Source organism: Syngnathus acus, chromosome 4 (genome assembly GCF_901709675.1).
Source record: "Syngnathus acus chromosome 4, fSynAcu1.2, whole genome shotgun sequence".
NCBI classification, from domain to species: Eukaryota; Metazoa; Chordata; class Actinopteri; order Syngnathiformes; family Syngnathidae; genus Syngnathus; species Syngnathus acus.
In genome coordinates this window covers 409,759-421,087 of record NC_051090.1, presented here as the reverse complement: position 1 = coordinate 421,087, position 11,329 = coordinate 409,759, and the positions used below count along the sequence as shown (strand labels likewise).

At 46.4% G+C, this 11,329-nt stretch overlaps 1 protein-coding gene across 1 annotated transcript; it reads right to left on the bottom strand.

Annotated features, from left to right (window-relative positions):
- Positions 1-85: 85 nt before the first annotated feature.
- Positions 86-10,226, bottom strand: LOC119122034 (glypican-1-like). Its single transcript, XM_037250195.1, has 11 exons — positions 9,834-10,226; positions 9,549-9,795; positions 5,314-5,472; positions 4,377-4,594; positions 4,002-4,175; positions 3,451-3,616; positions 3,253-3,383; positions 2,803-2,943; positions 2,588-2,718; positions 2,083-2,258; positions 86-1,355 (listed from the first exon to the last, which is right to left on the bottom strand). Exons 2-11 carry the CDS (start codon positions 9,742-9,744, stop codon positions 1,165-1,167), a joined length of 1,683 nt encoding a protein of 560 aa, XP_037106090.1. The 5' UTR covers positions 9,745-9,795; positions 9,834-10,226; the 3' UTR covers positions 86-1,164.
- Positions 10,227-11,329: the final 1,103 nt, after the last annotated feature.

Genomic DNA, 11,329 nt, shown 5'->3' with positions numbered 1-11,329 from the left:
TCTTCTCTTGTTTGTATTTTTTCAATAACAATACAAACTAGTGCAGCTTTTTGATGCAACGCAATTTAAACTGCAGAAAGAAAAGTTGACTTTACTTCCACTTGTTTGCTTCTTTTATTTGGTCTTGCAAAGTATATTTTACATTTTACCTTGCTGTGTGCACTGTGGATCTTCCAACAATTATAAAGAGCTCATTTGAGTTTACCCAGTCACAAGTCTTCATCATTGATCATAAAAAACTTGGAGCCCGTTCCACCCAGTGTTGTAGTTCTGCTCCGTGAAAAATAAGCAAGGGAGTGTCGTTAGTAAAGAGTTTTTGTTTTCGGATGGCTTCGGTGTGCCCTTATGATGTCCACCAAAAATCCCCCCTTGGGTTGTGTGTTGTGACATAGATATGTGCTCCGTTTGGCGACTAAAAGCGGCAGAATCATGTGACGTTTTTTGAAATAGCAGCAAAATCAAATCAGGGATTTTAGGAAATTGCTTATCTGGGCTTTGTAAGAGTTTTGATGAGGTGATGAGAACGATAACATTTGCAATCACAACATTTAAGGCAGGTGTTCATTGCTGTGTAGGCCAAACATTTGTTAAGCCAACAAACAGCACAAACTTACTTGACAGGTTTTAAGGGATTCCTTCCCAATATATTATGAACGTAGTATATATATATATATATATATATGTATATATATATATATATATATACACACACATCCATGGCGCCTGTCTTGTTTCCATGGGATGCAAACAAGATGCGCACTGGCGTACATTTCTATCTTACATACTAAATGTTGTTTAGGTACACACCCTCAACACGGGATTAAACGAAAAGAATAAAAAGCCTTGAACGCACGGCTGCATTTGTCACTGAGCTCAGTCCCTGGTGAGTGGAGCACAAAAGACCTTGTAGGATGTCACCATTCACTCCTCTTTTGTAACTTGGTTGTTTCATCATTCTCTTTCTTGGAATTCATTGAAGCCAGCTCAACAAATACAATCAAACTATAGTGACAGCACAAAAAGCAAACAAAGACTGTTGTAGGTGCCACTTTCTGATCCTCTTCACCAACGTTCTTGAATGGACTGTTCTGTTCCTCTTCCTCCAGCTCCCGTATGATGATGCGGTCCTTCTCTGCACCTCAGAGTCTCGCAGGTGGCAGAGCATCATCGAGCAAAAAGTAGCAGGCCGGCCGACGGGAGCAGCCATAGGAGGCTCCACGGGCGGCGGCGGCCTCGACACGTGGCCGCACCTTTGACTTGCTCGGTGTCTTGAGGGTCCGCATAAAGTCCTGGTCTGCTTCGAGTACACTGACCGCTTAGGCACGTGCCGCTCCCTGAGCCGCTGATGTCGTCGCCTGGGCAAAAACAGCCAAATGCTCATTTGCGTTGGACTCAACAGCGCTGTGTGGTCGATGTTTGCAACCTATTCCAAACGTGTCTACAAAAAGATGAGCAGGCCGGATCAATCTAAGAATTAGAATAGTCTCAATGTCGATGAGTTGTGCAGCTTTAAGCAGCTTTAAGCAGCTTGAAGCAGCTTGAAGCAGCTTGAAGCAGCTTGAAGCAGCTTGAAGCAGCTTGAAGCAGCTTGAAGCAGCTTGAAGCAGCTTGAAGCAGCTTGAAGCAGCTTGAAGCAGCTTGAAGCAGCTTGAAGCAGCTTGAAGCAGCTTGAAGCAGCTTGAAGCAGCTTGAAGCAGCTTGAAGCAGCTTGAAGCAGCTTGAAGCAGCTTGAAGCAGCTTGAAGCAGCTTGAAGCAGCTTGAAGCAGCTTGAAGCAGCTTGAAGCAGCTTGAAGCAGCTTGAAGCAGCTTGAAGCAGCTTGAAGCAGCTTGAAGCAGCTTGAAGCAGCTTGAAGCAGCTTGAAGCAGCTTGAAGCAGCTTGAAGCAGCTTGAAGCAGCTTGAAGCAGCTTGAAGCAGCTTGAAGCAGCTTGAAGCAGCTTGAAGCAGCTTGAAGCAGCTTGAAGCAGCTTGAAGCAGCTTGAAGCAGCTTGAAGCAGCTTGAAGCAGCTTGAAGCAGCTTGAAGCAGCTTGAAGCAGCTTTAAGCTTGGGCAGTGATTGGTGCAAAAATGTACTCTACTCACTTGCGTCCTGGAAATCCACATCGTTGCCGTCCATGGCATTTTTCAGCCTGTTGCTCATCATTTTGAGTTGCATGATTTGTTGCCGGATGGTCATGTCTGGCTTGGTGATGTCAAGCTCCACCTCTGGATTGTTGATCTGATTAGCCAAGCCGTCCCCCATCACTTCAGGAAGGTATCTTCAGGAAGAATGAACAATAGGAATAATATTGATTTTTGACAAGGAACTGGTGCTGAGTGAGTGAGTGAGTGAGTGAGTGAGTGAGTGAGTGAGTGAGTGAGTGAGTGAGTGAGCGAGTGAGTGAGTGAGTGAGCGAGCGAGCGAGCGAGCGAGCGAGCGAGTGAGTGAGTGAGTGAGTGAGAATGCTATAACAATGACTTAGTGCAGGAGTGACAAACAAAGACATGCCGAAAGGAAATAGACAAAGTGGACATGAACATGAGGTTGGGCTTGGGACAAAGACCAGTGAATGACAGTTGAAGACAACATTGCAAGTTTCTTTCCCACCTGGCTTTCGTAATGCCGTTCCAGCATTTCTCCTTGTCGGCGCCGCCTGTTGACAACTTACTGCAAAGCGCGATGGGGAGCTGCAGCCAATACTGTCTCATTTCCCTCAATTTACTGGAGAGATCCGACACCTGACCATGACAGCATGACAAATCCAAACCCGAAAGTCCATTCGAAAAGCATCCAAATGATTACGATTGACATTGTGAACACACCTGCATCTCAAGTCTGAGGCCCGCAGTAGGAGAGGCTTTGTATTCTGAAGCTGTCAGAGGACCGCTCTTCTTTTTCTTTGGCTCAACAAGCGTTGGACTTTCTGTGCCTGACTCAACTGGAGTGCCGCACGTTTGGTACACCTATGGTGGGGGCAGGGGGGAAAGGACACATTTACACATATTGTATTTGGTCATTGATTTACATTTAGAGATCGTTGCTGAGTAGTGTGGAATGGAAGCCATTCTAATACAAGCCGCTAGATGTCACCACAGACATAGTTACATTGCTCATTTTGGAAGGGATTGGATATACTGTAGGTATACAGTCATTAGCCGACACTTCTCTAGGCGTATCTTGAGAATTCAGAAATACAGACTGAAGATTGAGACTTGCAATTTGTTGACCATAATTACTCCATGTAAAAAAAAAGTGCAGTAAAAGTATCTTACTTTGGCTGAAAAGGTGTCAATGTTTTCCTTTAGCAAGCGGACAGCCTGAAAGATCTGAGAGGGGATGGACGACAGGACCACATCCAGACCGGGCTCGGTGCTGAAACTCGATGCCACCTGGATCATGGTATCTGAAGATGCAATTGGAATTTGTCAATATCCTAGCGAGCGGCGGTACCTTCCTCAATGTTGTTTGACCTATAAGATTGTGCCACTCGGGATTCAGATCAGCTTGGTTTGCCAGGCAGCCCTTCATGACGTTGGAGCAGTAGTTGACGCAAGGTTGGACGGAGGCCAGGCCACGGCAGTGCGGGCAGTAGACCAGTTTCACCAAGGCCTTCACACATTCTGGACTCAGAGGAACCTGGGAAGGAATCATATATTAGACTGCGTGTCATGGCGTACAGCCTCTATACAAGGGGTCTCAAAGTCCAGTCCTCGGCTCCTGCAGAACGTGAGGATGAACTGATCATTTGAATCAGGTGTGTTGAACGAGGGAAACTTGGAAAACATGTAGGAATGCGGCCCCCCCCCCCCCCCCCCCGAGGACTGGACTTTGACACCCCTGCTCTATACGTAAGTAAAAATCCTGTCTAGAACTAGAAAAGTGTTTTAAGCACGTAGAAGCTATGGAAAAAAAACAACGGATACTTGGTCAATATGGTCGGTCTCTCAATAGCACAGATATTCATCTGGGTTGGTGTGATCAAGTCCAAAAGTACTTGTGAAGTGTTTGATACAAGACTCACCTGTGAAACCTTCCTGACAACCTCCCCACTGATGATCAGCCCTTGGACAAATGACCTGGCTGTGACAAAGGCCCGAATAACCTTTGCTTTCATATCCCGCGGGACATCGCCAAATGGTCGCAAGGTCTCTTGTTGCTTAGCAACACACTCGAGGTAGTCCTCGGACAGGGTGACCTGCAAGGGTGGTGGTGGTGGTGGTGGTGGTGGTGACAGCGACAGAGCCTTGTTATAGCTTTTTGATTCTCTTGTGCATCTTCTTATAGCTTTAATCACGCCATTGGGAAAAAAATGATCAACAAAGAGCAATATTGCGGTTTGCTTTTTTTTTGCCTTGGTCCACCTCAAATGACTTCTGAAGATGGAATGATGACTCACCTCTCTCGGCGTGGAGCTTTTAAAGGTGCGTTCCAGAAGGCGTGACCAGAATTCAGTCAAGGTCTCGTCCAAGTTAAGAGCTGAGCCGCGGTAGTACTGTTTCAGGTCAGAGTACAAATCGCCATAGAGTCTTGTATTTTGGGAGTATAGGGCACCGAGAGGAGATAGCGCCTCCTGGAGGGAGCGTTCAGAGCGACCGTGCAGCTCAGTGAAATAGGCTGGGAGGACAAAAAGGAAGAAACACATTCATGCCTATGACATGATTCTCATTCATTTGAATCATTTAATATATAATCATGGGAATGAATTTTTTCCCCCCATCAATGTATTTCAATTCATTCACATCAGATCTGAATTTTTATTAGGAAGTGAACCAACCCGCGCTGCTTGGAACAAATTGGGGCCAATGTATCATTCATTTACTCATGTATCATTCATTTATAGATTTAGAAATAGACACAATGAACTTGTCACGTTCACCCCATTATCTTTTTCCTTGCGATCCAAAGCCGCGAAGGCCGGAAACGGTTGGCCGGTGGCCCCAGCCGTCACATCTGCCGTAATGACGCATTTGTCACTTGCACCGTTTATCCATCTTTTTTCTCTCCCTTTCCCTTTCCTCTCCTCAGTGGGTCAACTGTTCATTAGTGGAACCAGCCCCTGCCCCGGTGTGTGTGTGTGTGTGTGTGTGTGTGTGCGTCCCCTTCAGGATCAGGGCATGGCTTGCTTATCGTGTTTCATTGTGTGTGCCTGACTCTGCCTGCCCTCATTATAAGAGCCAGCCAGGGGTCCCCTTGACGGACTTGACATACACATCCCCCCCTACCATTGAAGTTGTAGTTGGGTGCAGAGCACATCCAGAGCTTGCAGCAAACAAAGTCGCCAACAGTAATGAGTTCATTCTGAACACACACACACACACACACACGTTACGTACTGTCAAAGCTTCTGTAGAGCGTGTTGAAGGCAGCCTGCAGTGACCTGCCGGCCTCTTTGATCAGCACCTCTGTCTCTCGTGCACTTAGAGCCTCCAGGTTCTCCTCCATGCTATTGGTACAACAGGTTGGCCCTTGAGGACAGGTCCTGAGATGTTCACCTGGACAACATGATTTAAGAATGGCTTACAATCCATCAATTAGGGAACGTTTCCATTCATACTTTGAACCGAAAGGCGCTTGGATCACACATGGCATTATTACGAGCCAACATCAAAAGAATTCCAATTTACTATTCCTTCCATGTACACGCACACACACTAATGGCATGCATCCAATCTGAATGTGTATCCAAAGTGGTGCTTTTATTGCAGTTGTCAATGATTCTCTTTTGCACTGATGCCTTTGGAGACTTTGTATTTGATGGAATTGAGACAGACTGCTGTTGAAACAGATTTACGATTAATCCAAAGCCACGCTTCTTTTTGTAGCTAGCCTCAATTATGTGGATCAAGGTCAGCAGACATGCAATTTAGAAGATCACGCCACTGTTATTCATGACACAAACTCACACCGGATGGGAAAAAAAATCCGACGCCCGCTTTTACCCTTCGAAACGCACACTCACAGCAAAAAGAGATAGGATTTCGTCTTTGATTTCATTGTTGTTGTGTACACAAACTGTCTGGAGCATTTGTTGTTGAATCTATGGTTACAGCTTTTGATCATAACAAATCCCTAGAAAGTCGCAATGTTTCAACGTTCGTATTAATACCGTATGTATTCGTGTGATATTTGAACCTAACGTTTATGTTGGAAAATAGTTCAGCGCACCAGTGCAAACAACAGTGCAAGTGGAGTGAGTTTGTCTCTTTTCTGCACTGAGCGTGCAAGCAGGGAAGAGTACGAAAAACGTAGTACGTACGCATGCTAGCGCTCGGGGTTAAAATAGCCATAACGAGGTCAAGGGCCGACCGACAATGACGGACGGACCGGCAGCCCGGTGAAATTTACAGACGCTGTGACAAAGTGTAATTTAGCCATGACACAAGCGTGGTTGAAATAATCATGTAGAGACGGACTAATGATTTCAGTTTTGGCTCCACTTGAAATGATGACAATGATGGACCTTTGGCCCCACCGCTGGCAAAATTGACTGACGCGGCTATCTCCGTTTGTTTTTGTTTTTTGTTGTTGTTTCCACCTGCCTGTGTTCGTCAACCTCGCTCTTTGTGTCTTCCAATTAGCTTGGCGGTTTTTCTTTGAGAAGAACAAAATATTGAAGCCACTGACTGAGTGATTATTTGATTGCTATGAAAAGAGGCTTGTGTGCATGTGATTCAGACAGGGAGGTACTTATGCTATATTGGTCTGAAACATTACCAGACTAAAAATACCCTTCTCTACCACAGACCAGCCCTGTCTGCTGCCCACCATGTGTGTGTGTGTGTGTGTGTGTGTTTGTGTTGCGCATATATGTATTGCAATTGCACCAAGCTCACATATAATACGCTAATTTTAGGTCATTTTGGGAGTAGTCAACTGCACTCTCTTCATTTCACTGTGTAAAACAAAAAAACATGCTCCAGACTAGGGAAAAGCCTGACTGCGCAAAGTTGAGCATTCAAAGGTGGATCCGTCGGTCACAATAGGTCAGAGGTCCCGGCGGCTATCTTTGAGCGCTAGATTTAGCATTTATTAGCAGCAGACTGGAGCCTGCACGTTTCTGTGACGAGGAAAAAAAAAAAAAGCATTGCACGTATTGCACTTGAAGATCCAAAAACGTGGAAAGGAATGAGCATTTAGGTAGTGTTTCAAGTTGGGCAGGTTGTGAACTAGAAACTGCTCACATAGATAGATTAAGTGATCTGGATTAGCAGGAGATTAGACATCAAGCCTTAATCCACCAGCGCTCTAATGGTCCTGGTGATGGCAAGGTGACAAATCAAATGTGCTCTTTTGCCTCTTTTTGTGTCACTGAGCAATTCAGCCGGCAATTTACTTGTTGGTTGGTTGGTTGGTTGGTTGGTTTGGGTGGCTGCCCATGAGAAGAAAGGGAAGGGGGGACATCAGAGGCTGTCAAGGGGCATCAAATCTCTTGGACAAGAAGGGCATTAGGGTCACCGTTAGAGGGCAGACGGCTTGAAATTTGATAGCAAAATGGAAGGAAGGAAGGAAGGAAGGAAGGAAGGAAGGAAGGAAGGAAGGAAGGAAGGAAGGAAGGAAGGAAGGAAGGAAGGAAGGAAGGAAGGAAGGAAGGAAGGAAGTGTCATATGTGCTCTTTGTTGTGTCTTTAGCGATTAATTTTGTCTGTACAATTTTGGGCTTTGGAGGCCTGACAGTGCAGAATGGTTCCAGTGAACAGCGCGAAGCATCATCTCTGCAACGGCTTGAGGGAATTCAAAGGTTAGTGAAACGGAAAGTAGGCCACTGTGACGACTCCTCGCTCGCTGGCTGGCTGGCTGGCTGGCTGGCTCGCACAACACGCAGGAGATGTGGCCTTGCCTTAAAATGGCACTGCATGACATTTTGATGAAATTTGCCATGCCATTCATGTATTCATTGTATGAATGGCCATCAAAAGAGTCATATATTTTGAAATTGCCATCAAATAGGTCATACGATTTGAAAGTCTATTTGAAATGACACTGTTGTTTCTGTTTGTTCATCAAAGACAATTCCAAGAAACAAGCACAATCTAGCGCAATTTTCACCAAGCCAAGCAGGAAAGAAACCGGTTTCATTTTCTCGCCGCGGGTCATCTGATCACATGGGTGTGTACTCCTCAGCAAGATAATGCCTTTGTCAATGGAACGTTTTGGGCGGTATTGCCTTTCAAACAGCAAAAACAAAATGAGTCAGGTGAAGGCTGGCTGGCTGGCTGGCTGGCTGGCTGGCTGGCTGGCTGGCTGGCTGGCTGGCTGGCTGGCTGGCTGGCTGGCTGGCTGGCTGGATGGCTGGCTGGATGGCTGGATGGCTGGCTGGCTGGCTGGCTGGCTACATTGTGAGACTGAAATGTGCTCGCAGGCACGCGGACAAAGTGGCAGACAGCAGGAAAATTAAACCTGTGGGACAATGCCTCTGCTCTGTGACACTGACAACATTGCATTCTCAAGATCTGGAGCACGCATACCACATTCAACTCTTATTAGGTCAGATAATGAAATGCAAAAGCACAAACCGAGACCTTGAGTGACTCACTTTTTCTTTCTTTCTTTCTTTCTTTCTTTCTTTCTTTCTTTCTTTCTTTCTTTCTTTCTGTTCATCCTTGTGCCAATCGTCCAGTTTCCTCCATCCGAGCGCGCTTCTAGCCGCATTTGTACGCCTCCCTCTCGTCCGTGTGTTGCTATGGCGTTCAGCATCAAGCACCCACGCACACAAACTGCCTCATATCTCAGCGCACGAGCGAGACATATGTGAATGACCTTCTGCATCATCCCAAGCTGACACACAAGCACAGTCTTTTGTCTCTTTATTTCCAGCCTGCCTGCCGCCACCGCCACTGTGCACCTTTCAAAGACGTATGATTGCTTTCAAGGAAAAAGGTTCTCCCGTGGCCGTTCAGGCGACTTCATCCGAATGTGTGAACTGCAACTCTGGCGTGTGTGTGTGTGCGTGTGTGTGTGTGAACGAACGGGCTGAGCAAGCAATTGTCAGTCTGATTGATTACCTGACGTGCAGGGTAGGTAATTGACTGGATGATTAGAGAATGGAAATGAATGCTTTCAAAGAATGATTGCTGCAGTATAAGCACCCCCTTTTGTTCAGCCTGACTTGATGTTTATCATAGATAAGCATCACTTGGAGTTTTAGAGCATGCCGCAATTACAGATCATATTTACACACACGCACATGCATACACAGATGCAAATAAAAGTATTTTGGGGTCATAGATTAGTTTACCGTAAAACAGATTGATTAGGCCTACTTGCAAACCTATCATCATTTTAATGGGAATAATGCGTGCGTGCGTGCGTGCGTGCAGGGCGCAACCCCAAATGGCTTGTCAAAGAAACTGCAAATGGGAGTAGCCATAAAGTGCATCAAGTGAGCTCAACCATGAGCGGTCCACCTTTTAGAAGATAATAAGCAAATGAACATGTGGAATGAGCAATCAAAACACAACCATTTTAAGCGCTCTCTCTCTCTCAGAAATAGGACAATATTTGGAGAGTGTCAAGTGTAGGAAGACATACAGTAAGTGTTTGATTGAATTGAATTGTTCTCCTCAACTCACCGGAGGTCTCCGTTTGAGGTACTCCGGCGAGCGTGAAGCCCTTGCCGGTGTAGAACTGGCGCAGGTCGGCGCAGCTTCTGTCCAGGGCAGGCCCGGTTGTTCCGCTCAGAGCCGGTGCCACCGGCAGCACACACAGCACCAGGACAAGCATCCTCTCTAGCCTAATCCAAGAAAATCCGCCAGGGGAACACTGCATCGCTACTCCTTCACTATCGTGAGAGAGAGAGAGAGAGAGAGAGAGAGAGAGAGAGAGAGAGAGAGAGAGAGAGAGCGAGAGAGAGGGAGCGATGTCGGGGAACTATTGGATGGAGCAAGTGGGCCGAGAGAGACACCAAGCCGAAGCCAGCTCCAATTGTGCGCACGAGGCGCTCGCTTGGAGGTGTCAGGTACGGCGGGGCGGGCGCACCTCCTTTCTTTTCCTTTGCTTTCCTCTCGCTCCTCTCCTTCCCTTCCTTCGCCGCCGCCGCCGCCGCCTCCTCTTCTGGAACGGGAGGGATGCTGGAGACAAAGAGAGCGACAGGGAGGGAGAGAAAGGGGGGGTGGGGGGGGCTGCAGGATCTCAAAGATGTTGTATTAAAAGCGTTCCTCCTTGGAGAATAAAACAAGAAGCCTACGTGGTGAGAATTCGTGTGACACCATCCCTCCCTCTGCACTCTCACTCACGGTTTCGATCAGATTGCAACAATTTGGATACATCAGCGCACCCACCGTCCATCTCTCCCCATCCAAATGACCAAACCACGACCCCTATTAGCAGTAAATAAGGATCATACAATCAATTCAACTAAATAAGGATCATAAAATCCATCAAAATGGAAATGAAATCCAAACTCTGCACGTTTTTCCTGTCCTTGTGTGCGTTTTGTGCACATACTCTGGCTTCCCTACACAATCCAAAAACTAGCATGCTCCATTCATTCAAGACTCATAGAGAATTGTCCAGATGTGTGAATAGCTGCGATAGGCTCCATCTAATCCGTGACACTCGTGAGGACACACGTCCGTTAGAGAGAGTCAACAGCAGGCAATTCTACGCAAGTGCAATACTAAAGAACTTGAAGCTTTTGCCCTCTCCTATTCCATTCGTGAACAGCAGCATTTTGGGCCATCAAATGCAGGCGGCATTTGGACAGGGAAATCACTCACCGCCGGGGGATTGGGTACCTTCTCTCTCACGCTCGCTCGCTCTGCGCGGTGGACGTGATGGATGAGCTTAGCTGTCCCACACTCGTTGGCCGCATCCAACATGCTTGGAGTGGCAGAACCTGGAAAGGTCACTGGAGTGACAATCGTCGTGACACCTTGGAAATGCCCAAGCATCCTTGCATAACAATCAAGCTGCTTGGGAGTGACTATATTCTGGTCAGGACCAGATGAATAAATGTGGAGGACCAAATATGGATGCTTTAGAACGATTCCAAAGCATCCATATTTTGCTTTGAAAACGAAATTGGCATTGCGCAGTGGCTGTGACCGCATTTATTTGAAGACAACGGGTTATTGACAAGGCCTGTTTGATGACTCAAAAAAAGCTTGGACTACAAATCACATTTCTATTGAGTATTTTTCCAGGTGGAAACAAAAAGAGAGAGAGAGAGAGAGAGAGAGAGAGAGAGAGAGAGAGAGAGAGAGAGAGAGAGAGAGAGAGAGAGAGATGTCATCATAGCTAGTAAATGACACCTTCATAATGGTGCCAGCTTTTGTCATGGGAAAATGAAAAAGAGTCATTCAATTCATCATATGACTTGGCCACATTCCACATGGACAGAAATTCAATATGA

What these genes read in the sequence shown, in the direction of transcription:
- LOC119122034 (XM_037250195.1), bottom strand. Translation starts at nt 9,744, where the DNA reads ATGCAGTGTTCCCCTGGCGGATTTTCTTGGATTAGGCTAGAGAGGATG. An exon ending in TTGTCAGGAAGGTTTCACAG is followed by an intron (nt 3,617 to 4,001) that starts GTGAGTCTTGTA and finishes ATTCCTTCCCAG; the next exon opens with GTTCCTCTGAGTCCAGAATG. An exon ending in GCCTCAGACTTGAGATGCAG is followed by an intron (nt 2,719 to 2,802) that starts GTGTGTTCACAA and finishes TGTCATGGTCAG; the next exon opens with GTGTCGGATCTCTCCAGTAA.